The following is a 27,150-nucleotide window of genomic DNA, read 5'->3' as shown; positions in this document are numbered from 1 at the left end:
GGTGTGGTATGTACCTAAGCCTTACCATGCTAAGTTTGATTTAAAAATTCAATCCCAATCATTAATTATCATGAAAAAGACGTTCAATGGATGATAAATGGATGTTAAATAAAGTCCATAAGATAAAAGTTATTTTACATGCTGTCTGAAGTTCGCAAAAATATAATCATTAAACCGTTCGCTAATTACATAACTGCGCAGCTCGAAAATTACATATCTGCGCAGAAATTACATAACTGCGCACAACAACCTGGCTGGTCATTAAAATACAAAGTTAAATCAAAACAAAAATGGTAGGGTAAAGATGCGAGTGGAGCTGCGTATTTGTATTTTAATGACCAGCCAGGTCATTCATTTGAGGGCTATGCATGTTAGCCTCCACTGAGGCAAGTTACCCGGTATAAGAAGATTAAAAGAAAAAAGAAAAAAATTGCAATACCAAGAACATGATTCATATTTTATTTTTCAGACAACAAAATGTAAAATAAATGACCTACCAGCCACTTTTTTATAATCCTGGTTCAATTCCACCAACAATGGCTTCGAAATCTGGAAAGAATGCTATCAAATATTATATTTTGTTGAAAGATATTGTTGGATTCGAGAAAAAGAAGAGTAGACTTCTTAGAACAGAAACTTTAGACCAATACCAAGCACTAATGGGTGAAATCTTTTATAAAGAAGAGAAAAAGAATGAATTTGATGAAGATGCATTTGTGTCAGCTGAAAATCAAGACCGACATGTTAATTGCACGGAAGAGAAATTCGAACCCCTGTCAAGCAAGCTGTTCAGAATATTAATTGCTGTGCCATCTAAGATTGAACGAATGTACTTATTAGATTCCAAAGAAATGGTGAAAAAGATATTGAACATTGAAGTTGGTGATATGGTTGATGTCGAGTTAAACAATTCTGAAGGATCCAAAACGGTTTCGGGTGGGAGGATTGGCTATGTTGGACAAATACAAGGAAGGGTTGGAGAATATATTGGAATTCGCTTTGAAGTAAGTGATTGTTGTTTTGCCTTATTTTCAAGATGATCATAACCTCTTGTTGGTGCTATTATTTAACTTTGATCTTAGTATCCTTTTTTAAAGCATTCTCATTAAATTAGTTCCGGTACGTTTTACGTTTCAAGCTTCTATTCCTTCTCGGCGAGTTATTCTCATTGCAAAAAAATATACCTAAGCGAAGCGCTGTCCCATTTTTTTGCAACCTGTCTTAAGATTCTTGGAGTTCTTAGATGATTATAATATTTGATGGTGCTAGATTTGATAAATGAATTTGAATGAAAATTGACAGACCGTTTCTCAGTTAACATGCACATGTCTATTTATTGACCACCTGGATACTTAGATCGTTTAATATGTTTGCTATCACTCATGATGAAATGTCTAATAAATTCTTACTCTGTGTCTAGAGGAGTACATCGTTGAAAAAATCTTTCTTGATTTTACTTAACATTATTCATCGTCCCTCCACACAGCATCTTTAAACAAAATATTGATTCGAAATTTCTACTTTCCTTCGCCTTGGCACAATATTCTTAATATATTGTTTATTTTATTTGTCAGTATTTTAAGCTATTCTTATGCTTGAAATAGTTTACACTCTACCACAGAGACTCGATAAATATCTTTCACGTGGGCGAAGAAAATGTTTTTCTTGTAAATTTGTTACCTGTCCCTTCAAGATCCGACCATGAAAAGGTGTAAATTAACCAGGTACCACAATAAGTACGCTGCATCAATTTGGGTACAAATGCCAAAGTAAATGGTCATGTAAGATTAAAAGTCTTTTTTTGTTACAGGAAGCTTATGGTGATAGCGATGGATCGATAGACAGAAAGTTTTATTTTCATGCAAAAGCAAAACATGGACTTTTCGTATCTGCTGACAAAATCAAAAAAGTGATCAAGAGAAAGGACATTCCAAAGGAAATTATGAAAAGACAAAAGAGTTCTGACAATTCTTTACAACCACAGAAAAACCATGGTCCAAATAAAAGCTTTGGAAATCATTACAACACAAGAAGTCAAGCCCCATCCTCTATGCCAGCTGGTGGATCATATGCTAAAGCCACAAAAGGAGGGAAGGCAGACTCTAAAACAAAACCAAAGAAGGGCAGGAAGAAGGAAATCGAAAGCGTCGGAGATGAATACGAGGGCCACCAAGTCAATACAAGAGTGGTATTTTTTACTGAAAATGCAAAACAAATATGTGGCGTTTTGAAGTTTTTAGGATATCTCAAGTCAGACGATGATACTGTTTGGGCTGTCGTTGAGACGGTAATAATTTTTTTATCACATTACACATTCAACTGACGTGGTGTAGTGTACTAATTAAAAGACGGGAAGGGATAGACGACGCTGATTTCAATAGTTCATTTAACCTAAGAAATTTGCTAAAAGATTTGGCGACTTTAAAGTTGATTTGCCTCATCTGGTTTTTAACAAACATGCAGTCGTTGCCTACAAGTTTTTTTTAAGAAACTAGTTTTACCAAACTTTTTGACATAACCAGCCTATTTTTCATGTAAAGAAAAAAAAACATTTGTTTCGATTGGAAGGTTCTTAAGAAAAACCGAATTAAAAAATGTTATTTTTTCATTCTCAGCCTCAGCATGTTTCTTAGATGTTTCTTAGTTTTTAGGCATTCTGAGCCTCGTGTTTCTTAAAAGTGTGTTTCTTAAAAAAAAAGGTGTATATTAAAATGGAAAAAGTTAACTTTTGGGTACAAGGATGTAAGTGCCGTTTATCCGTAGCTTTTCAAATATTTTTTTATTCAAAATGCAGAAAATGCGCAACCGAAAATTCAAAATTAAAAGTACTTTTCTAATAATTCGAAGGAATTGCTATTTATCACATTAAGTTTTGTATTTTGACAGGACAATTACTTTACAGTAGCAGGATACGCTGATACAAAACTTAAATTCTCGAAAGAATTGAAAGCATTGAAAATTCCCTCCAACAAAGGGTTCGTTGCTCGGCCATTGGAACTGATGAAGGAAGAAGTACTTATGGGACAAATCCACGAGGATAGCAACAAACCATGTAAGTGGCAATGAATGAGCTCGAACTATGTTTTAGATTGTATTTGAAATAAATAAACATTAAGAACTTACTATCGTATTTTGATAAGTTGAGGGGGAAATTTCTGAGGACATTTCTCTTCAAATGAGGATATTTTATTACTCCTTATGACGGCAATCTAGTCATAGTGCGGAAAGGGGTCTGACCCCCCCCCTTCTTAAATGACCCCCCCTTCTTGACATCCCCCAACCTTTAAAAATGCCTATCCCCCAAGTGTTTCGGGCTTAATCTTTTATGGTAAAAAGGAAAGGGAAACAGTAAAGACTGGCAAAAATAATACCACTTTTTAGTGAAAATAAAGAACTTCCTTTTATGCTGACCAAATTTCATAACAGTGCTGGAAAATAATATACAATATATGTAAGCCCCCCTTCTTAAACGATTCCCCTCCTTCTTAAACGATCCCCCTCCTTGCTATCCCCGCCCCTTTTTTTAGTGAAAATTTCTGATCCCCCTTCTTCACTTTTTTGGAAGGTGTCACCCCCCCCCCCCTTAAGTAAGGGGGGGGGGTCCGAACTATGTCTAGTGTCGTGAAAAAAATGGCTCTTCAGATTAAAGATGAATTGAATTTTTAAATAACAACTGTATCTGGCCATTAAAAAAACGATCCGTTGAGCAATAAATGTATCATTACAATTTTTTTTCGCTACATTTTTTAAATCCGAATCTAAATTCTATTTATTGTATATGCCACAATACACATTTCTTTTTATAAGCAACTCCAATTTTCGGGTCAGGGCTAGGGCTGCTTAGCATTCTAGCTTATTTTCTGAAAATTTTGCTTTGACCAACCCTGATTTTATGCAATATTTATGCGTATGGAGTCAAGGGCTATCGTTTGCCATACTAAGATTATCTAAAAAGCTTTTACTTTACGAGAAGCTTTTACTTTGACTAATTTCAGGGCTGGAGCCTTATTAACTAGAAATGGTAGCCCGTATGCTTCTCGGAGATATTACCTGTAAACACATCATTTTTGCCAACTTCTTTAAACATTGTCATTTTAGATAATAGAGATGTTGAAAACTCAGGTCATGATGAAGAGGCTGAAGTTCTTAAACCAAAGGAATTAAACGCACGAGAATTCAAGAATGAGCTCCTAAAACAACAACAAGACATTGAAATGAAAAGTGTGAAGAAAGAAAATATGTATCATGCAAGACTTGAGGACAAAGATGCGATAAGAACTGTAAATTCGATCGATCCTTCCACTCTAACAGAAGAGTTCAAAAATCACATACCAAACCCAGACAGTTATAGTAAAGCTCCAAAAGAAAGTTCAGACTATGCATCAATCAACCCTCAAAAAGTTGGAAAGGGTTTTGCTGAAATAGGTGATGACCCATCAGTTATACCGAGTGGCCCGAATCAACCAATTTACGACGAGGTACAACAGCCTGGAACGAGATACTCTACAAAAAGAACGGACTATCAGCAAGTTAACGATATCAAACCTTCTAGAGCTCTTCCTGATATCTATACTGTGGATACGACCCAATTACAGGGTTCAAGTGCTTTGCAAAATCAATATCTTCAAAGAGAACTTGATCAAATGAAGCATCAGTTGCCAACAAATACTTCTTCAAACTTGCCACAAAACTTTTACAACGGTGTTAATGATGTACAACCTGGTCAGTCATTCCAAATGGACATAAACCAAGGAGACCAACTTCAAAGTAAACAATACTATAGTTCGCTTTTAATACTTTCCGTCTGTAGATGGAAATCCGTCCAGCTAAGATATCGTACACTATAATGTTTGTCTTAGCAGAGATGTAACTGTAACACTGATAAGTTCATTTTAAGCTTAGCTCATTAAGTGCCTAAACGAAATTTATATTAGTAGAGTAACATTTTGAAGACAACAAATTAGTTTCTAATTTTCAATGAGTAATAGTTTATCTGATAGTACTCTGTTTTATCGACTGAGAATATTTTTCCCTTACTCTAATTTTGAACAACATTTTGTATTGAAAACTAGGACCTGGTATGGAAGACAAAAGAGTAGCTGAAGAGCCCCCAATTGAGTTAACTGTGGAAATGATGGTGGAGGTTTCTGTGAATAAAAAACCTTATTATGGTGTGGTCAAGTGGCTCGGTCTTTCAGAAGTAGAAGGTAAAATGGTGGACATCGTGGGCTTGGAAATGGTATGTTCACAGCACGCTTTTACTTTCTGCAACTGGTCGAACCGTTTTTTATTACCAATTGCTATAGCTTAAGATTTTAAAAGGAATATCTACAGTACTCCTCAAATGGGCATCGAATGACAGTAAATGAAGAGTACTTTTCTACTACTTTAAGTTGTGTTTATTGACAAAAAACCGGGGGGGGGGGGGGGGTACTAGGGCAAGATGGGTAACGGGGATGCTCCGCTGGTCAGAGTACCTTTTTTAACCTCCACGAGTCCCAGGTAGGGTCGCAAAAACACCACAATAGAAAAATCAGTCCCTCGTAGGGTGCCTATTTTTGGAAAATTTTGGGGAAAAGTAGAAAATTTGAGAAAATTTTGGAATTTCAGTCCCATTCAGGGTCACTTTTTTCGCAAATTTCGAGTACCACGTAGGGTCTATTTTTCGAACCTCAGCGGAGCACCCCCGTCGGTCGACAAGGGTAGTACCCCCCCCCCCCGGGGACAAAACTTATTAGCTTGGCAGCTTTCTAAAACCAATCATTATTCCATAAATTAAAATCATACGGATGTGAATGTGTGTTTCTAAAAAAAGCTGTTAACCCTTCGAATATTTTATGGGGGCAAAGAGGCCCCCAAATTTATTGATGACATCATGACCACCTGATGACGTCAGGACCCCCTCTAACATTTTTTCACTTTATTTTTTTCGCTCAAATTTTGTGAGGCTACTCCACGTGACATATATTTTTGGGGCATAGGATCAATTTTTTGTCGCCTGTTGGTATTGTGTATTTTACAGACCGGCCCAAAAATGACCCTTTTTGCTTAAATCAGTTCTAGAATACTGTATCTAGTTATCGGAAAATGCTGTTGACTTTAAACTTTGACAAATGCTAGGTATTGACAATACAAGCTTGCAGCTAAAATGTCAGCAAAATCAGACGAGCGGTTATGCTGAAAGTGAGCATTTTAGGTAAAAAACGAACCGGTCTGTACCGTGGACCATATCTGCCATTTTTCAAAATGTGTCTCACTTTTTGTGAAGAAAGGTGTAAAGACTCAAAAGCTCAAATTTTGTTTCATTTCTACTACAAAAATTTTGTTACACTTAATGAAAAATAAGTCGTCATTTTAAATTATTTTTGACGCGTTAAATCATTAACGAGCTTTTCCCGCGCTCAAAGTCGACGAGTTAGTATTCTAAAAAGCTTTTTTGAGAAATTCTGATGAGTTTGATTGCTAACGAGCTTTTTTGTAATTTTTTTACATTTCCAATCCTAAAGTGCTAATTCCAACAATCAAAATCGACGAGTTAGTATTTTAACAAGCTTTTTTGCGAAATTTTGACGCGTTAATTTGCGAACGCGCTTTTCTCGCGCTCAAAATCGACGAGTTAGTATTCTAACGAGCTTTTTTGCGAAATTTTGATGCGTTAGTTTGCGAACGAGCTTAGGTCTGTAAGTAACCAATCTCTCATTTGATAAAATTGAAACTTTTGGGTTGGAATAAGCCGGGGTGGGGGGGGGGTGTTGGAAAAAATCTCAAAACTTAATAAGCAAGGGATTGGAATAAAAATGTCCTGGGTGGAAAATTCTGGCAAAAGAGGCTAATACAGCAGAATTAGGACAAAAGTGATAACTGTCAAAAACATTTTCCCAAAAATTAATAAGCGGAGGGGCTGGAATAAGAATGTCCTGAATGGAAAATTTTCGAAAAATTAATTAGCGGGGGGGGCGGCTATTAGGTACCCGTTAGTAGTTGCCAAGTTGACAGCTTTTGAAATTCACTTTTTAGTACTTAAGTTATGTATCGGCTGTGGTCGGTAAACGTCTCCAAAGTCAGGTCACCCGGTCTAGGCGAGATAATTGTTAAAATTCGTATTAACACAGATTGACATGCTTTAGATTGGTTACTTTAAAGCAAAAAGCTACTAAAATTAAAAAAGATTTTGAAGTTTTTTTTTTTAATTTTAATAAGATAGAGGAGCTTGTTCGAAAATTGCTCAATAATATCTTATTGATGATACTATACTACATTTCGGAATCTTCTAGATATTTTTATTCCAAAGTACTGATGAATGTTGGAGTTGTACATCTTACTCTCCCCAATATTTTTTCTAAAGGCTTTGAATTGAAGCCCCGGGGGGGGGCACTCGATTTCGAAACGACGGTATGTGCCGCGCAAAATCTGCTTTTCAAAATCGTACCCTTACAGTGCAGTTCAATATGCCTGAAAAGGTACCCTTTCAGTGCATTTTCTCTTGATTTACCCAACCGTTATAGTACACTATATTTCTCAGCTGTAAATCTGCGTGAAAGAAAAAACTTGGGAAATTTTCTGTTTCAAAGAAAAACTGGGAAAATTATTCTTGTCAGCTGTAATTATCAGACAATAGAAACTTTTTCAAACAAACGAGAAGAATAAACCTTTCTTTTTAACAATTATTTTGAATTTGTTTTAAAATTCGACCCTTGCAGTGCAATCTCACAGAAACACACCCTTACAGTGCATTTTGGGATGCTGAAAAACCCCACCCTTAAGGGCGGCACATGACGTAGGCCAGATCATATGAGTGCCCCCCCCCGGGATTGAAGCGAAATGTCTTTGAATAAAAAAATTGTCCTTCATTACCTTTTATTTTATTTCAGGAAGAGGCGTATAATTTTGCAAGTACTAACGGAATTTTTCAAGGACAGAAACGTTTTGATTGCCCAAGCGGTAATAGTTTTTTTACCAAAGCGAAAAAGTGTAAACCCGACAGGCGTTTCCAAATGGAAGAAGAACAGCCAAAACAGAAGAAAAGAGGTATAATTGGGTATTGTTTTATTCTATAATAAAAAAGGAACAAAACGTCTCAAGTAATGGTTGTTAACCGTTCGTTAGAATCATAACGTGCTCTTTCGAAAATTTTTACCATTAACTATGAACTATCTGACTTATGCTTAAGTATTCAATTTTTCAATGTTTTAGTTCCCTGATCCATAAATTTTGCATTCGTATGCTTAGCTTAGTCTTTTGCATTATATTCCACTGAGAGTACTCTTCTACTGTCTTAGTTAACAAAACTCAAACGCCTCGGCCAAAGGAAGATGTGCCCCTCACAGGATATTCTCCACCTGCTACTGAGCTGAAGCAGCGGAAACACCTTGGTCGTATGAAAGGTATTCAGGGACATCACAACTCGTGCTACATGGATTCCACTTTATTCGCTATGTTCTCCTTCACCGATGCTTTTGATGCCGCTCTCCTCCGCGAACGAAAGGATGATGTTACTGAAGATTATAAGCCAGCACAGAAAATCTTGAAAGAAGAAATTGTCAATCCGCTCAGACAGTAAGATGATCTAACGCTTATGTTTCCTAAGCTTAAATTATAATACTCATTTACGTTGGAGCATGCCCTCGTATAAGCAATGTAAATGTATCTAAACAGTGGGGTGGATTAGTTCAAACAAACATGCAAATGTTGCAGAGCCAATAAATCACTTGTAGTATTCTTATGCTAAGCCACCCCACTACGTGAGGGCTAAAACGTGACTAAAACGATTTGGAACGGCCTGTAGTTTTTATCCGCAAAATCGAGGAGGGTAAAAGCGCTACTTATCGTGTTTTATAAAGTCCAAATCTAGACAAATAGTATGCTTTATGATAAAGAAAATATTTGAGTGTGTGATTTTTCGCATAGAATGTGCTCTAATTTAGGCTGAAATTGGAACCAGTGCTAAATTGAGAGATTCTGATGCATATACAAATGGATTACCAAGAAATTGGAACCTATACAAAAGTCTTCAAAAAGTCTAATAATTTGCTCACTGTTGTCTTTCTCATAGAAATGGTTTTGTTCAAAGTGGCAGTGTAATGAACTTACGAAAAATTTTGAACAAACACGCTGGAAAGTTGGGAGGTTTCATGACTGAAGAAAAAGGTTAAGTGTCACCTCTGATGGTTATAGTTCAACTATATTTTATTGAATATAACGACTGTTTTATTCAAACTTTTTCATTTAAAACCAGTTAATCTAAGCTCAGCACTGTTTTTGACAGGTTTTCGACAGGTTTTCACTTGAAGATCGCATATGTAAATTTTTATTTTTTTTAAGGTGCGAATTTTTAATGTACCCAGGGGGATTTTAGCACTAGAATATTAAACAAGTACGAGGTCTAAAAGAAATTTCGTGAAATTTTTGCATACACCCATGCAAAATTTGAGAAGTAAATGTTTTAGAACAGTTCAAGATAGACACTATCCTTTTTTGGTCTTCTCTGGACCAGTTTTTCCAAAAATTGGTCTTTCCTTTTTGTATACCATCGCATCCCTAGCACTGTAACATGAAATATTATCTAATCAAAGTGTAATGGCCCATGTCCAAAAATGGTTGATAATTCATTGCGTAAATTCTTTGAGAAAAATAATTCTGATTCAATTGATGTTTTCTTTTCAGATCCCGAAGAGCTTGTGGTATTATTATTTGAGAAAGTCATCCCCATGGAGCCTTTGATCAGCATCAAAACACCAAATGCCGTCAATAGATCTTTATTGTATCAAATCTTTCCACCTAAACCTGATTATGATTTACCCAGTGTTCAAGATCTTCTAACGTTGTCCCTGATCGATACAGATCTTCTATTGAACGAGGTTTGTTTTAAACTGCTGATAGGTAGAGGAAGAATTTGATGGGAATTTGATTTGGCGGATAACAGAAAAATCTACTAACAAGTCTGAAAATGTTCTTTACTTATTCACTTTTTGCGAAATGAAACTGAATGAAGTTAAGGTTAATACAATTAAATACTTTGCTCGTGTTCTTATATAATTAATCAAAACAAAGGCTTACGAATGCTCCACTCTCTTTGCTTCCTCCAATAGATTCCACCAGTGATGGTGCTTCAGATGCCACGATTCGGCACTCAAAAGATGTGTGAAAGGATTTTTATCAATCCACAACTCGACCTCACCAATATCTTATACACTAGTGAAAAACTTTGTCACTTTTGCAATGAGAGAGCTTCCTGTATGTGCAAAGACTGTTCAGGCCAACCTAAACCTTTCGGTGCCGAAAATCGTAACGCGTTTTTGTGTAAACATTGCATGGAGGTATCACATAGACATCCAGACAGAGCTCACCATAAATGGAATGAAATAGAACTTTGTAAAGAACCGATAAAATATGATAAGGGTTCGTTGACTATGGAGTTGTTTGCTGTGGTTTGCATTAATACCAGCCATTATGTTTCTTTCGTCAAATGTGGAGATGGTGACAAAGAGAAATGGGTCTTCTTTGACAGTATGGCTGATCGTGAGGGTAGGTTGTGTTGCTTTCTGTACAATACTATTCTTTCTAATTCCATCTTTTTGTATCGTTTAACAATAAGATTGAGCTCTTCCAACCCAATTAAGGCACCTCCATTGGCTGACCCATGGGCAGACACTTCACATTTATCACCAGAATGTATCAATCGTGGGGGCATCCGAGAGTTTAAATTCCCGAAATCCCGTTAAATGTTTCTTAGCTTGTTCTTCGTCCCCAGCTTAGCACACAACGTTGCTTCAACCATGGAGGTATAAAGAAACAGGAGAAGTATGCTATTGTAACCAAGCTCGCCCTACAATTAAAAAAATTACGAGGTATGCATGCTCATAATCTCATATATCGTGCATTTTTGATAAGCTATTTTGTTGATAGTTGAAATCTTATTGGCTAACTTGATTGTTGGAAATAAGATGAGACGAGATTCATTGTTTCTGACATTGGTGTAAGAAAATATTTGGACTAAAAAAGGGCCTGTAAACTTCATCCTTCATCAAATGGCAAGATTTTTCGATCAACATTTTATTCAAGGTGAAATCTATTGCTTAATACTTTCCTCCAAAATTCTCCAGCGACTTTTTGTCTCCAAATTGGGTCTGAAATTTTGTGTGCTTATAAAGAACCTTTTATTTTCTGGCTGGAGAAAATATCGATTCAAAACAAAACTTAATGGATGACAAAATTGAACGCAAACTTATTTCGTAGGGCTAAATTTTATTTTACTCTCGTATATTAGAAGGCTAGAAATCTTCGATGCTGATAGTAAGAATGTTCAGAGCAAACTTGAGTTCTACTAAAAAGTCATATTTCATCGGGCGAGCTCAGAATTTCTTTTGATTTATTCCATAAAAGAAATCAAAAGACTTTAACGACCAATTACCGACAAATACGTCTCCTGTCTTTCTTTATACCTCCATGCTTCAACGTTCATCTAACGTTATATTGACGTTGTGAACATCAGATATCCATTGAAGCAACGTTGTGTACCAGTTGGGTTACATCTAAACTTTGTGAGGAAAAAGCGGCAAAATTTGTCTAAATGCATTAATCCCGAGAAATGTTTGCTTGATTACTGTTTTCCCGTTAAATTTAAGGGTGGAATCCCGTTATTGGCGTAGAGTTCCAGTCCCGTTTCCCCGTTGTATTTTCAATTAAATCACGAAATACCGTTCAAAAAAATGCCTGGTCCGGTGACCCCCAATCCCTCATATATATTGATCTTTTCTTGAAAATTTCAGGAGGAGACAGCGATGGTTACAATATACCAGAAGTTGCAGAGCTTCCTGACTTGAAAAAGCACTTGAAAGACGTAGAGTTGGTCAAAGGACTGAAAAAGGAAATGCACAATAAAAACAATGAGAGATTATTACGTTTTTTCGAAGACGCGTCGCTTTGCATGTACAGAAGTAAAGAATATCTTGCCTATCAATAGAGTTGATTAATTATGTTCTATAGACTTCGAGTCTTCATGATGGCCGATATGAAATTGTTGGATGAAAAGTTCAGAAAGCGTTCCACAATGAATAAACGAATGCGATGGATGAAGATGGTCGTCATTGGGGAAGTTAATACTAATATTATTTCTTGTTGGCTTGCAGCTTTATGATTGGATATAACCTACCATGAATAAAATTGATAAAATCCTAGTTGAGAATGCTGCTGCACTTCTTTCTTGCTCTTTTTTGGAAGGAGCCAAAAGCTTTTTAGAAATAGAACATGGGGTGTTCTGGTCATCATGATTGGTATTGATTTTCTTCTATCGTTCTTTGTGGAATTTGATTAAAATACTATGAGCGGCTTCGAAATGAATCTCTCACGCAAACGAATAATTTGAAACTTCGTTCGAAAATTTCGAGATTACACCCCTGTCTCAGTGAATGACCCAGTGAGAGAAACATTTGAGCAAGTTGGAAGAAGTGAAATATACAATAAGATGAGAAGTCACCTGATTCCAAGAGGGGGGTTTTATTGCTTTTCATTGTGTATCACCAAATGAGATGAGAATTCAGTGCAGCAATGGGGATGTATTTCATATAATTTCAGAGTATTTTTCCAATTGAGACGATTTTTCGACTGATCATTTCACAAGTTGGTAGGTGGCCTCGTTAGGGTTGTTTCCATTTTGTCCTTGAAAGCAAATGGAGAATCATTGCGCCCTCTGAATCAGTTATTAAGGTAACTAAGATAAATAAGTTTCCAATTAATATATTTAAAATTTGCTGAACTCAAGGTCTTTTTTGTAGTGTACATTATTATTTCTACTATTTTATTTTTGGATTCGATATTTTTTTTGCTAATTTTTTGTCTTTTTTTTTTTGTAATTTGATTAATCATATCTAAAGGTTCCCCTCTTTGTGGGATTTAATCCCACTTCCAATCCAAATTCGTTGTTTTTTAATTTACATGGCATCTGTATAATTTTTTTAGGCTACACGTATCACCTATGATATGTTTTGAAATAGGGGATGCGTATCGTGTATAGAATTCTCGTCCGAGACTTGTTTCAATTTATAGCCTGTTCATTTCCAGTACACAGATTTGATCAGACTGATTTTACTCTCCTTTCGTTTTTCGAGTAAAGACTAACGTAACGCGTAAACTAAACTAAACTAAAGCGTAACGTTCTTTCAGCTTGGTTGGTAAAATATACCACTCAAAACACAAAGACGAAGGTCACTCTCGAACGGCAATTTCATACACGATATGCATCCCCTATATCAATCAGTTTTGGGTATGCGCGCAGCCTAGTATACTTTCGAAAAATAAGCCACCTTCTATTAATCAAGGATGCCTGGTTGTCAAGTTTTAAACACTTTTTATGTGCTATTTTCCTCGATATTGGTAAAAGAACATTATTTTTGAAGCACGTCTAACAAAAGGTCTAGAAGTCAATGATGATGCTGATGTCTAAAGTGACATATTCTTTCTAAGGAAAACACTCATGGTATTTCCTGCCATTTAGTTGCGTGTTTTTCAAGCTTTGGATCGATGGTATTCCAAAATCTGCAGGGATAAAATGTTTAGTATTCGCCGAACATGATATTCTGTATTCCAGTCTGTGTAATTATGCCTTATTAGTCATCCACCCGCCCTTTTGCTTTTTCACTTAACTACTCTCATCAATTCATTTTCGTCTATTTAAATTATTATTTAAAAATCTTAATTGCAATTTAATTAAGGAAGTTTGGTTTTTTTATACTCCGTCTGAGCGAAACCATCCTTCGCAAGGGGGTTTCCTTGCAATCATTTACGTATTACGTTTGTCGAAATCTATTTTGTGTATTGTGCGGTATAAACTATCATGTAACATTTCCTTTGCTTTTGTCTTTGGTATAGATTTTTAGTTTACTGACACTATGTCTCTACCGAACCTCTCAAATACATTTTTCGTAAGGCTCACTACCTACAAAATTCGTCAAATACGACCAGTCATTTTACATTGTGTCCTAAAAAGCAGAATAGATTTGATCCAAAAATAAATCCTGCAAGCTTGTCATGCCACACGAGTTTAGAATAATTATAATACCCCTACAATACCATAAGATTTCTTTGTTCTTTGCTCGAGTAATACGGTATAGATTATCAGGAATTTTATTTCCACAAATTATGCTCCGCTTCCTACCAACTTCCACAAGTTGCATATGATCATTTCAATCCAATTTCCAAAACGCCTCTATTGAATTTTGTCAAGGTCAAAATAGAATCAAATGAGGTATGGCATGTACGTCATGAAAAATGGTCATCCCATTTTTCAATTTGTAAAATTTATAGAGCATTATATTTTTTGTATTTTTACATCTTTTCTTAAAAACCTAAAGGTATTGACACTAATATTCTAGTTATGTTCAGGGCTTTTCATAAGATAACAAATAGTTACATAGATGTTCTCAAAATATTCTTTTTTACCAAGTAGCACGTTTCGTTAGCCTTTAGAATGTCTCCTTGGACGTTTTTCAATCTCTTACCTCGAGTTTTGTTTGCCCTGTACTTTGCTCTTATGTAAAAAACACTTTTCTCGTGTCTTTCTTACTTGAAAAACTGTCTATAATTTATAGTATATATTAGCCTTGGGATTACTTTCAGATTGCAGTTCATTTTTTTTGTCAATACTTAGCCTAGCACTATGTCAACACAATGTTTTTGTAAATACAATTTGTGTCGTGTTTTTATTTCTCGGTTGTGATTATATATGATTATATGACAACAGCTCTTACTTTAGAATTATAAAAAGGATTCTCTACTCAAGCTACTTTTCATTGTCAATTTTCCTCTTTTCCACTTTATTTCTAACCAGCATAATTTTTTGGAATATCGTTGCGCTATAATACAAAATTCGAAGGACTTTTTAAATCTTGGAACTCAAATAAATACAAACTCAACTTGATCGGATAAAAAGGATAACATTTGTTTTCTTAACGTTGGTGATATAAAACATTTTCTTGTACATAATGATTGCGGTATTGACATGTCAGATATGACAAATGGGGTTTTCACTTAATCAGGAGGGTTTTACTCAGAGTATTCAAAGAAAAATATCTTATGCCAAAATGCAGTAATTTGATCTAAACGGCTGGTTTAAAGGGACAAATTCCAACGCTATTTAAATAGACGTATCTTTCGAAATAAATAAAGCAAAAACATTTTACACAATTGCCTCTTTAAATTTTTTGTTTTGTTAATTTGTTACAAATAATTGTGTTGGAATGACCTCTAATTATTTGAAAATTGGCTTTTATTGGAGTAATTGTTGGCCTTTACACCTCCTGAAAGCATAACACTTATCATCTATCACTTGGCAACTGTACATTCCTCCACATGTAGACTCCGCAGATACAAACGTTTTGAAATGCGAGTATTCTCTCTTTTTACAAAAGAAATTTAACATACATCACGCACTGAATATATCATCCTCAAAGATAATCATCAAACACCGTATATTGTCTTGGGGGCTGTAAAAATTGCTTTTAGGGTTGTAATGATTTCCAACAATCCAAGGCTAATGCCCTATAGTCTACTACACGTTAATGCCAAGTTCCTGTGGTTTTTACATACTAAAAATAAAGAGGCCCCAGGGCAGGGGGGGGTGGGGTACTTAGGCAGAAATGGGTGCTGGGTATGTGCGGACGGTAATGGCCGGTTTTTTCACCTTTCAGTCTCTCTAAGGGTCGGAAAATTCACGATTTTTAGGATTTTTTTTATTTCTAAAGAAAAAATTGTAGAAAAGTCTCTCTAAGTCATTATTTCGGCAAAAGTCAGTCTCTCTAAGGGTCGGTTTTCGGAGGTCCCGTCCGCACATACCCCTTATTCGTCAACCCTTGTACCCCCCCCCCTGGAAATAAGCCCTAAGGTTGACCATCTTTACTCATAACTTACACATAAAACTCATACCCAAAAATTGCAGGACGAAATTAATTTTGAGCTCATATAGTATCAAAAGTTAATTAATCATTTTGGCGCTTAAAACTGTGTGTTATACCATGGAGGTATAAAGAAAACAGGAGTTGAATGTGTCGGTAATTGGTCGTTAAAGTCTTTTGATTTCTTTTATAAAATGTATCAAAAGAAATTCTAAGCCCTAGTGTTTGCTTGAACACATAATCAGTATTGAGATTCTCGCCTATACGAAATTAGAAAAAAATCCACGAAACAAATTTAGTTCCACTATCCTTCAATTGTTTGAAAAGATTTTCTCAAGCCAGAAAATGAAAAGTTCTTTATAAGCACACACGATTTCAGACTCAATTTGTAGAATAAAGTCGCTGGAGTTTTGGAGGAAAGTATCAAGCAAAAGTTCACCGAAAGAAAACATTGACGAAAAATCTTATATTTGATGAAGGATGCCAAGTTACAGGCCTTTTTTAGTCCAAATATTTTCTTACACTGATCAGAAACAAAGTCTCATCTAATTTTAAAGCTTAAATGGCCAAAAGATTTAACTTTAAAGCTCATTAAAAATGCACGATATTGAATTAAGCATGCATTAATCGTAACTTTTAATCGTAAGTTGGTTACAAAGTGTTTTCTTTAACCTGCATGGTTATACATTTTTTTAATACCATAAACCACTGAAAGTATTTTCGTTTTGTGTAATGTGCGTGTATGATTGATTGATGATGTCCCTTTAAATTGATATTTTTCCTTCTCTCCTTCGTGTGCTCTCCTTAAGTTGCTCGCTGAAAGGAGGAAATAATAAACACAAACACTCCTCTTATTTTCTTGTCATGCATTAACATGATTTGATGGGATATTGAGTTTTTGGTTTTGTATTGCATAATCCTGGCGGGAAAATAAAACAAACGTCATTGCAATTTATAAAATAGCGGGAAATATCCGCAATTCTATAAAATGTGTGTATTAGGTATTTGGCGCGAAGTATTGAGATTATATCAGTTTAGGGATAAGTAAAGGTCTTACCGTAATTGTCTTTTTGCAGGCAAACATGGCATTACATTGGGCTTTTTAATTAAGCGGCAATAGATACAATATTTCGAGCATAAGAAAATATAGACAGAATGGTGAAAATCCTTTTCGTACAATCAAAACTTCCAATAAAACGCGAAATTCAAACAATCCAACCAAAACGCATATTCGGTATTATTTATTAACTAAAAATCTCCAGCACCAGCAACCTACAGTGAGAGTTTGTTGTTGCTTGATAAATTGATAAATTTCTCACTACGCAAGTTTCTGCGTAGCTAGTCGGGGTATTTAAAAGGCTGGAACACCGGATTCTTCCAGTCGTTTATACAAACTAAATCCCGTATTATTATTAGTATTATTAGTATTACACGCATTACAAACGACTCCAGTCTACGAATTTCCCCCTGCTGACAAAAAAAAGAATGAAAAATCCGGAAAATTTTTGACTGCCATGTGTCAATTTGCTGAAGTCTCTAGTTTTTGAGGAGGAAACCCTATTTATTTTAGAACTTTCTTATAAAAAACATACAATATAGTGATCATTCTTATAAAAAAAATACCAAATTCAATTTGAATCTGAGACAAAGAAAGTACTCCAAAGATACATGTACGTGACACCGGTGGGATAGTATAATCAAAAAGGTTCAAAAAGTTCCTATAAAAAGCAAATCATCGATCCATCCTTCAAGTAAAAAGATTGGTTGCAATTCACTTTCGATTTCGACCAAAACTTTTTAAAAACACGTGGTTTTGTTTACAAATTCAAACCTTCGCGGACTTTCTTCCCGGGCTTTTCGCTGCGATTTCTCGATGCGATTTGATTGGCTACCGCAAAAACTGTTGAAAGCTGATTGGTCAAAGTATGCAGATGAATAAAGTCCCCGGGTTTTTTTTTGTCGAAAAATGCATTGCGTTGAAAACAACAAGACAAGGTCGATAGCGCCAAATTTTTATTTTCGTGTGGAAGGTGAAGAGGTTGGACGGTCTCTTGGACAAAATTATCCCTGAAATTCAACTTAGTCTAAACCATTTCTTTAAAAAGATCTGAAAATCCCTTCACCAGAAGCATAGGAATGAGTCAAACAAACCAAGGGTAAGCAATACTTTTTTGCATTTCTATGAATTTCAAACCTCTCTACCTGTCTACTTTTCAGTTTGATATGGCTGTTTTTTAAAGGCAAAGAAAGTTTTTTTATACCATTGTGACCTACTTTTTTAGCCCAGCACTTCGAACCAGACGGAAAACAGCAACAGGTACTGAAGTTTTGGACAGAAAGAGAAAGAATCGATCTTCGACAACGGTAAGTTGTACACGATTATAAATGTTCGCGCCGTCCTTGAATGAGCAAAATGGCTGCCTACTACCATTTTTATTCCTCATTTTCCGTTTTAAACACAATATTTCATGATATCAAAACGAATTGGTAATATTTTTCTTGTCTCTTATCAGGAGGAAGAATCTCGCTCCAAAAAGAGGCTGCATCAAAGAAACCCAAACAAGCAGGTCAGTGTAAATTTCATAGTGAATCTTTAAATTCATTAGATTTGATTTCTGCTCCAATAGTTTGAAGATCAATTTTCTGACATTTTTTTTTACGACTGACTGACTCTTTTTTTTTGCCATGAACACAAGTTATTTGTGATTGTGGGGAATCTTCAAAAGTATAGCAGGTGAAAGGCCGTGTTCGTCTGGCTGGTATAAGTGTAATTCAGCTTATTTCCAAAATAAACTTCTTTTTAGTCGTAATTCAAAAATTTTATTGTTGCCGTTTGGAGAGGGTTAACTAATTGGTACTGTGAATTTGGGTAACTTGCATCAGTGGAGGCTAACATGCATAGCCCTCATAGCCCTGAGCCTGACCAATCAAAGCAGCAAAATTTCCAAACAAATGAATTACGCGGCTCAGCGACTCTACTCTACCATTTTTTTTTTGAGTTAACTTTGTATTTTAAGGACCAGCCAGGTCATTCATTTGAGGGCTATGCATGTTAGCCTCCACTGATGCAAGTTAGTCGGGTATGGTTGATAATAGGTGATTGTAAAAAATGAAATTCCAAGGGACTCCTCAGTAGAGAATTGTTGATTTCTTAGATTCCTAAGTTTGGGGTTGGGTGTCAGGCAATACGACTCATCAATAATCATGCAACTGTTTCTCGGACAAAAAAAGCAGTCGGAGTAGACAAACTTCTGCGCTGATTTTATTTAGTCTGGATCTGGACTGTTTTGTTGTCGGACTACTGAGATGCACCCGTGATCGTGGTCTGATATTTTTACATTATACGGGAAATTTGTTCCTCTGAAATCGATTGTGATTGTTTTCTCAATGGTGAAAACAATTCTTGCAAATAACTATTACATGCACATGATTTAAAAATCATAGCAATCAGTAGCAATGTTGTGAAACGGGGTAAAAGAAAAGAAAAGACACTTATTTTGAGATAGGAACTTTGCCTTGACAGCAGTGATTTGCTGTTATTATCAGGGTTGACTTTCATGAGGATGGTCCTTTAAAATATTTTGCAACATAAAAGTATATTTTGAGCAGTTTTGAGTGCTGTTTTCCCTTATCCCAGACATTCTTAAAGTTTTTCTAAACACACATGGTTTAAGGTGTTCAGAAAATTCATTTTCAGTTGCTACTTAAGAAAACTTATGGCATAAAAAAGAAGATATTTTCTTCACAAGAGTAAGCTTTTGCTTTTTTAATCAGTTTTTTTAGGATTTTCATGTATGAACTATTTAAAGGGAATTGATATGTGTGATTTTCAATGAAACTTGTGATTATATTCTTAAGAGCTCATTGACACGATTCCAAAAATATATAACGGGTGCGGCTAAAAAAATTATACAGGTTTGTCAAGATATTGTGAGCATATTAAAGATTTTTGGTTTAAATTTTTTATTCCATGAATAACTTTAAAATCAGTCCAGTCAATTAAAAGTTATTTCATTTAAGGTTTCTGAAGCATAAAATTTTCCCAGAAAATGAAAACTTCCATCAAAATTTGAAAATTCCAGTTAAAAAGCACACTAAAACCGCCCAAGAAGTATAAAATCTATTAAAATACAACCATATTGATGCTTTGACACCATTAGTTCAGTTTTATGCGTCTTTTTTGGATCATTTTTAAAACAAAATAGTATTTTGAAATTAGCGCCAACAAAAACAACATTTCCCCCCAAAACAATGCCTTTGAATTTCATTTTGATCAAATTCCCTTTTTTAATAATAGTCTTGGTTTTTTGTCCAAATTTTGATTTCTGTTTTTAATGGATTTTGTCATTTTGGGTAGGTCAAAAGTTATTGTTTTCTTTTTTAAGATAACTTTTGATTGGATCAAACTGATTTAAAGTTTCCTCTATAGAAAAAAAAAGAAATGAACTATCAACTGTAAGATCGCAATTTCTTGATAAACTTTTTTAGTTGAATGCTAATGTAATAACTGGATCAATAATTTTATGAAATTATGGATGACTTTCATTATTTTGTAATTACTGATCAAGAAATCTTACACATTTACATTCAAACAATGAAAAATTTGAATATCAAACCTCTTTTTCTCAGACATGTATTTTTAGAACAGTTATGAATTTTAAGTCCTTTTTCCTAATCCTTCGGTTTTTCTGAGTAGAGTTTTCAACTATCCAAATAAAAACAAACCAGGAAACTTTAAAGACGTTGTTTAAAACAGCAATCTTGCAGGGCACAACACTATGACAACACTATGCATCCATAGAAAGTGTAGAAATTGTAAGGGGTAAACAGACCAGCTGAAGACAACAAAATATAGATGACGATTCAATAAAGATGAAACTTAAAGTACTATCATAATTCAACTTTTTTTTTTTTGTACACTGTATGAAGCTCTGGTCCTGATAATGAAGCTTTTTGATGAAATCATCTATCAATTATTGACAGCAAAATAGTTTGAAAATTACTAAACAGACGTGTACTCAAGAGTGATATTGGGAATTGATGAGTTCAATTGAAATTTTCGATTAAAAAAAATATGTGACACAAGTATAAAATAAACTGTTGGATTGAAAATATGCAGGATCTAGAAACAAGAAAACAAAATATATCAATTGACCTGTAAAAAAAACAGGAGAAATGCCAGAAAATCCGGTTTTGTTGACATTATCTTGGGACTTAAAATCAATACGTGATTTTTTTGCCGCATATGACAATATGATTTTTCCTGTTAAATGTTTTTTGATCTTCTGAAGATTCACTCACAGGGTTACTTGTTTGATGAAAATTGACTCCTTTTATATTTTTATCAAATTAAGTGCGTTAATTTTGCTAGGACCTGACCTTTGAGACTGACTTGATAATACATATAACATATAGTAAACTAACTGATTCAAAATTTCTCTTATCTTAGTTAATAAATCAATGTAAATTTTCCATTTCCAGGAGATGGCATTGGAGTCAACAGAACAGTTGGACGATTCCACCACAGAGTTAAATTCATCAAACTGTATTGACACTAACAATGAGAACAATAATAAGATAGTCGCTTGTAAGCAGGATAATTCCAGAAGAAGATCTTTGCGCACACTGCGTTCAAATCCAAACAGCAAAGACAAAGTTATAGAAAAAGACACTTTAAATCTGACAGATCGTCCACAAACACCTACTGAAATAATTAATGGAATGACAAGTTTTACATTTTCAAATTACTTTACACCCTGTTCTAAAGAAAGTTCTCCTTTACCTGCATTATCATGGGCAGACTCAGATGAAGTATGGGAAACAATGTTACAAAAAGACCGTGAATATAAAAGAGACTCTTTATACATAAGAAAGCACCCTTCGTTGCAGCCAAGAATGAGATCAGTTTTACTTGATTGGTTGGTGGAGGTAAATGAAGCTTTGACACTGGCTCTTTGTCAGTTTGTGAACCCTGTTATATTTGAACATTTTCTTTTTCATAGAATCAATTGTGGGAACTAGATGCTTGGTCTTCAGACAGTTGTTTTATAACAGGACAAAGCATGCTTAAAAGAATAATTTATCAAAAAGCCTACTAATACAGTATCTATCTATCTTCTATTATGTGTTGCACTCTAAGGAGCCTTGCACTTATAAAAAGTTATTCAAAAGAGAAGAGACACTTGTTTGAGGAGATTGAATTTACATTTATCATTTTGTATGAAGCTTTGACTCAATTATTTTTTTACTTTCAGGTATGTGAGGTATACAGGCTACACAGAGAGACCTTTTACCTTGCAGTTGACTACGTAGATAGATACTTATCCACACAAAGAAATATCCCAAAAACTAGACTGCAATTGGTTGGTGTGACAGCCCTTTTTATAGCAGCTAAAAATGAAGTATGTAAATGATTGATTCTTAAAATCAAATTTTTTTGATTTTTATGGGAACATCAAAGATTTGTTCAGCTAAGAGTTCTGATCTTGTACACCCACAGTTCAATCCTGTGGAAGGACTGCATTAAATATGAACATGAAATTGAAATGTATCTCATATGCCTGCTAAAGTCAAAATTGTACTATATCTGACAATATTTTTTTGTCTAGGAAATCTATCCACCAAAACTTACAGAATTTGCTTATGTAACGGATGGTGCATGTACAGAAGAAGAGATATTGCAACAAGAAATGAACCTCTTACAGGTGAGCAACAAGTTCCTTGAAAATATGTTAAGCGTTGCTCATAAAACAAGTCATAACATACACAGGCTTTTCCAGGAAGAAATAAGTAGGATAGCAACGAATCACTCACATAACAAAGACAGCAATTTTTCGCTCACCATACGAGATTGACAAGCGTTTTACTAAGCGTGAGCGCGATCGCGCACGTCTTATTGAAAAGCATGATACAGTTATCTGATTTAACATGCGGCCATAATTGCTTAGAACGCTTGAGCATATCTCGTTACTGAGAAATGCTATTCCTTTGCATCATTTCCCAAGTTCCATCTTAATGCCAAGTTTAGTAATTTTTCAATGATTTTCTTTTCAGTGCTTGAAATGGAAACTTTGCCCTGTCACTCCTGTCAGCTGGCTGACAGTTTACTTACAAATTGCTAATAGAAGATTAAACTTACCTTCAAAAGAAAATATAGATGAAAATTTTGAGATGCCATATTTTTCAGCTGTCCACCTGTGCAGAGGATCTGAGGTATGCATCTTCCTGAGCCACTGAAAGTCTCCCGTTGAGAAAAGATCTCAAAGTACAAGACCATCATATTGTATAACCTTACATGGTAGGGGCAAATTCTTAGGACCTGTGCCATTTTTTTATGTGATGCAACCAAACCTTGTCCATTTCAAAGATTGAAGTATTTAAAGAGTTTCTCGTGAGGATGGTTTTATGCTAAGGCCTAGGAAAAATTTTTAGGGTGCAAAGTGACGTCACAAGCAAAACCCCCTTGACCTTGAAAATTTGACAAAATTTCCCAAAACCACTATACCACTTTTAACCAGTTGTAAGCTCTATAAATTGATTTAGAGGACTTTTTAACATAGGGAAATCATTCCCAACCTAGCTCAAGTAAATCAACCCGAAAAGACATCAAAACGTACTTTAGGCGTACAAACTTTTGCGAGCAGAAACTTTCACGAGGACGAAAAATCGGAATTCACTACATTTACTTTCGCCAATTTAACAGAAAAATATTTTTTGCGAGCATAAACTTTCGCAAATCAAGACGTAAAATTGAGAATTTTCACATGAAAAAATGGCTTAGGGGGGCAAATACTTTTTGGATTGGCTTTAAATATTTTTCTTTTGACTTATTAGTATTTTAGCAGGCTAAAAAGTGCAATGAAAGTTACATTTTATTCAAAGTTTGAAGTTTTACAGATTTTCTATTTTGTCAAAAAATTTTTCCGAGCATAAACTTTCGCAAATGGCCCTTCCTAGAATTTTTAAAGACATTTACTTTCGCGAAAAGAGCCAAAATTTGCGAAAATCGCGAAAGTTTCTGCTCGCGAAAGTTTCTACGCCTAAAGTAGGTTGGGAAATCGACTATATTCACATAAGTCCTATATTATTTTTTGAGAGGTTACAACTGGTATAAGTGACGTCTGTTTTTGAGTCAAACTCCCCTCGTGAAAAATTCTTTAAATACTTCATTCTTTAAAATGGACCATGTTTGGTTGCGTCACATGAAAGATGTCATGGTCCTAAGGATTTGCCCCTACTAACATAACTTATTATTGGTTAACTTCTCAAAATAGTTATTCTGCTGTTGTTATACTTACTATATAAACAATTTCCTAATTTTTTTCAGCTAATTGATATATGCTGTTTGGACACTGGGTTTCTTCAGTTTTCATATAGTATTATAGCTGCATCAGCGTTGTATCATATGGTTGGGAAAGATTTAGTTGAAGTCACAGGTAAGTCAATCTTCAAAAGTTGAAGTTGAAGCGATTTACGCTTGTTTCTTTGGGTGAATATCTGAGCTTGCATGTTTGTCCATGAGAGTTTCTCCCTTCTTCCCTGGCAACCCCAACTCAAAGCTATCAATTTGTCTTAACTGGTATCTACTATTGCTATATCTTCATCTCTTTCATTCACCAGGTCATAAACACGAAGAACTATTTCCTTGTATACAGTGGTTAGCTCCTTTTGCAAGTGCTCTTCTTCAACAGCAAGTCAAACCACCGAAACATTTTGAAAAGGTGAGATTTATAATGTTCAATAAAGTGCAGAAACTTTACATGTACCTCACTTTCTTGCCTAATTCAATATCTACACCACACCCTGTCATGGTGAAATTTCATCCAACCCTGATTGCTTGAGCAAGCATTGTTCGGGAAGCAATTTGAAGAAATGAGGATTTTGCTAGATTTCTAGAAAAGGGTACAAATCTTTTTAGATAATTTTTTGCTGGTATGATAAAGAAAAACCTGCTGAAATCAAGAAGAGAATTTTTGGTTCTTCTGGTGCTCTCTAATGGGACAGTTCCCCCTGTTTCTATGCTGCTATTGTCCAGGCGACCACTGTTTTTTTATTCCCACCTATTTGGGGACTGCTCTAGAAAATTAGACAATTTCCTTTAACATTATTCCCGTCTTCTTTAGATTCCAAGAGAAGATTCACATAATATTCAAGTTCATAATAATGGGGTTCAAATCTTGGTAAGCTGCAGTCTTGTTTGTTTAGTTCTCTTTTGTTGGACAAAGGGTTTGACACCTCTAACCATAATTGTTGCTACAGGCAAAGAATAAACAGTAACTTGGACCCCTTCTAAGGCCAATGAAGGCCGTTTCAGTGTCAAAATGAATCATGGTTTTGATTGCGCTCCTATGAAGGCCCTCCATTGGTCAGATGCCTCCATAATTTTAGATTAAAAGAGTCGTTATCAATCAGAGCCATGATTGTACCCATGATTCCTACCTCCTTAAGCCAGAAGGAAATGATTTCCTCTTAATTGAATGGTATTTTCAAAATGTCCTTACATACCTGGTGGGCTTAGGATCTATAGTATAGTGATAGATTATGTTGACTGTCGAAGATTTGATTTACCTCTTACTCTCTTTTCTCACAGGATCTGGTTCACACACAACTCAGCACTGTTCTACCTGTCAATAACCTACAAAGAAGTAGTCCAATGGTGCAATGCAAAGGTCTCTTAACACCTCCCAGGAGTACGGAAAAAGAGATTCTTTGACACATTGATGTCTTCTTCACTTCTTGATCCTTTCACTTTCCACGCATCTTCACCTTACATTCAATACTCAACTGATATTTTTGTGTTCGATTCTCAAACTGTTTAAAAACGAAGTTAACGGTTTTTTTTTCTTCCTTAAATTTTCCTAAAATATTTTTATTTTTCAATCCTAGTTAGGTTTTTTCCAATATTTTTAAAATTGATATCAAACATTTCAAAAGAGCCTTGCTGAACTTTAAATATAGATGCAAAACGTTAATTATTTTGTGTTACAAGACAATATCACTCACTCACTGAAAGTGCCAAAATCTTTTAGCAGGTGGCATAAGTTTTGAGTAGCTTTTGAAATGTTCGTTGTATTTCCTGTTTTTGTCTATCTTAATTTTCAAGAAAGACAAAAAAATAATGTTCCGAGTTAAAAGAATTAACTTTTTCATATATCTTTGTTATCTTTTTCAATTTTTTTTCTCTGAAATTTTAAAATTTATACAAAAAAAACAAGTAATAAATTATTATGACCCTTACCACCAAATATTATTTAGTATTTGAAAACTTAATGTACATAAGGAATTTTAAACAAAGAATGGTAAACATTTTTTATTGAACAAAATTTTTGACCATCTATTGAATTATAATTTTTTGAGTTCTGGGGAAGACGGGGGAAAATCTTGAAAAAATTATTGCGAGTCTTACTATATAATTCTATTATCTTAAGACTTCCTTGACGAATAATTTTTCACAAAATATCAATGTTTCGCTCCGGAACATATTCTTAACATATTCTGCAAATGTCAAAGCTGATTTGAAATGGTCTCTTTTGAATGATTTGGATAAAGTTAAAACAATTTTGAAAATAATTTTTGTAAAAATGTTGTATTATTTTAAAGAAATAAGATAGAAAATTAAAAAAAATTAACTGAGATATCTTCCTGTGTCTTCTGGTTCATCCTAAATGCAAATTCGGCATTTTCAAGCTTTCCCTTTTTCCGGCAGTTCTTTGGATATCCTGTTGTAGCTATTTCTGAATATTTTCGGTTTTATCAACGCTGATTCTAGGGCCCCCAAAATACTGGCCAACCTTTTAGATATTATATCTTTTACCTATATCTTTTAGTCATTTTCTAAAGTCACAGATGCATCTGCACTTTTTAAAAGGTATTAGGTGTAGAAAGTTTTCTATACCCCATTTTCATGACTTATTTTCAATACCCAATGAGCTAGAGTGAGTTATATGCAATTTTTATCTAATTTTGGTGTTGTAATATTTCCTTCAGACGCAAATATGTTATTTTGAATCTGTCTCAAACCATCAAAAACATCATTTTTAAGTATAACCATCATTCTTTCAAAATAAACAAAGATCGTCTAATTCTGATAAATCTACAGGTCAAAATCCTCCTTTTGGTCTAACTCGTAGGAGTTGGATTGGGCACCATGGTCAAGGAAAAAAAATCAAAATTGAATCTTTCCAGCGAGATTTAACTTAAAATTTTTTTAGCTTAAAATTTAAGCCAAAAAGTAAAAAAATTGCAAAAATTGGACAAAAATCCA

The 27,150-nt window shown here is 34.7% G+C and overlaps 2 protein-coding genes across 3 annotated transcripts; both read left to right on the top strand.

Annotated features, from left to right (window-relative positions):
• The first annotated feature begins 467 nt into the window (after positions 1-467).
• On the top strand, positions 468-12,913 carry LOC136804726 (uncharacterized). 2 transcript variants are annotated; one of them, XM_067061341.1, is made up of 11 exons: positions 468-1,004; positions 1,811-2,287; positions 2,887-3,056; positions 4,106-4,767; positions 5,073-5,239; positions 7,872-8,028; positions 8,280-8,556; positions 9,053-9,147; positions 9,664-9,857; positions 10,089-10,524; positions 11,769-12,913. In XM_067061341.1, the coding sequence occupies exons 1-11, from the start codon at positions 489-491 to the stop codon at positions 11,960-11,962; spliced, it is 3,345 nt and encodes a 1,114-aa protein (XP_066917442.1). In that variant the 5' UTR covers positions 468-488; the 3' UTR covers positions 11,963-12,913. The 2 variants fall into 2 exon arrangements, with proteins under 2 accessions (XP_066917442.1, XP_066917436.1); XM_067061335.1 differs by having other exon boundaries at positions 474-1,004; positions 2,887-3,052; positions 4,099-4,767.
• A 4,949-nt stretch (positions 12,914-17,862) lies between these two features.
• On the top strand, positions 17,863-26,307 carry LOC136804714 (G1/S-specific cyclin-E1-like). The gene is made up of 11 exons (XM_067061329.1): positions 17,863-18,043; positions 18,170-18,251; positions 18,401-18,454; positions 21,369-21,815; positions 22,142-22,288; positions 22,496-22,591; positions 22,941-23,099; positions 24,214-24,322; positions 24,507-24,607; positions 25,010-25,066; positions 25,477-26,307. The coding sequence occupies exons 1-11, from the start codon at positions 18,024-18,026 to the stop codon at positions 25,597-25,599; spliced, it is 1,395 nt and encodes a 464-aa protein (XP_066917430.1). The 5' UTR covers positions 17,863-18,023; the 3' UTR covers positions 25,600-26,307.
• Positions 26,308-27,150: the final 843 nt, after the last annotated feature.

The sequence above is a fragment of the Clytia hemisphaerica genome, unplaced genomic scaffold (genome assembly GCF_902728285.1).
Source record: "Clytia hemisphaerica strain Z4C2 unplaced genomic scaffold, Clytia hemisphaerica genome assembly, whole genome shotgun sequence".
Taxonomy (NCBI): Eukaryota; Metazoa; Cnidaria; class Hydrozoa; order Leptothecata; family Clytiidae; genus Clytia; species Clytia hemisphaerica.
The sequence above is the reverse complement of the archived record's forward strand: the minus strand, read 5'-3'. Positions and strand labels throughout refer to the sequence as shown.

What these genes read in the sequence shown, in the direction of transcription:
- LOC136804726 (XM_067061335.1), top strand. Translation starts at nt 489, where the DNA reads ATGACCTACCAGCCACTTTTTTATAATCCTGGTTCAATTCCACCAACA. An exon ending in TTTGGGCTGTCGTTGAGACG is followed by an intron (nt 2,288 to 2,886) that starts GTAATAATTTTT and finishes GTATTTTGACAG; the next exon opens with GACAATTACTTTACAGTAGC. An exon ending in CCAAGGAGACCAACTTCAAA is followed by an intron (nt 4,768 to 5,072) that starts GTAAACAATACT and finishes ATTGAAAACTAG; the next exon opens with GACCTGGTATGGAAGACAAA.
- LOC136804714 (XM_067061329.1), top strand. Translation starts at nt 18,024, where the DNA reads ATGAGTCAAACAAACCAAGG. An exon ending in AAAGAAACCCAAACAAGCAG is followed by an intron (nt 18,455 to 21,368) that starts GTCAGTGTAAAT and finishes TTCCATTTCCAG; the next exon opens with GAGATGGCATTGGAGTCAAC. An exon ending in ATAATGGGGTTCAAATCTTG is followed by an intron (nt 25,067 to 25,476) that starts GTAAGCTGCAGT and finishes CTTTTCTCACAG; the next exon opens with GATCTGGTTCACACACAACT.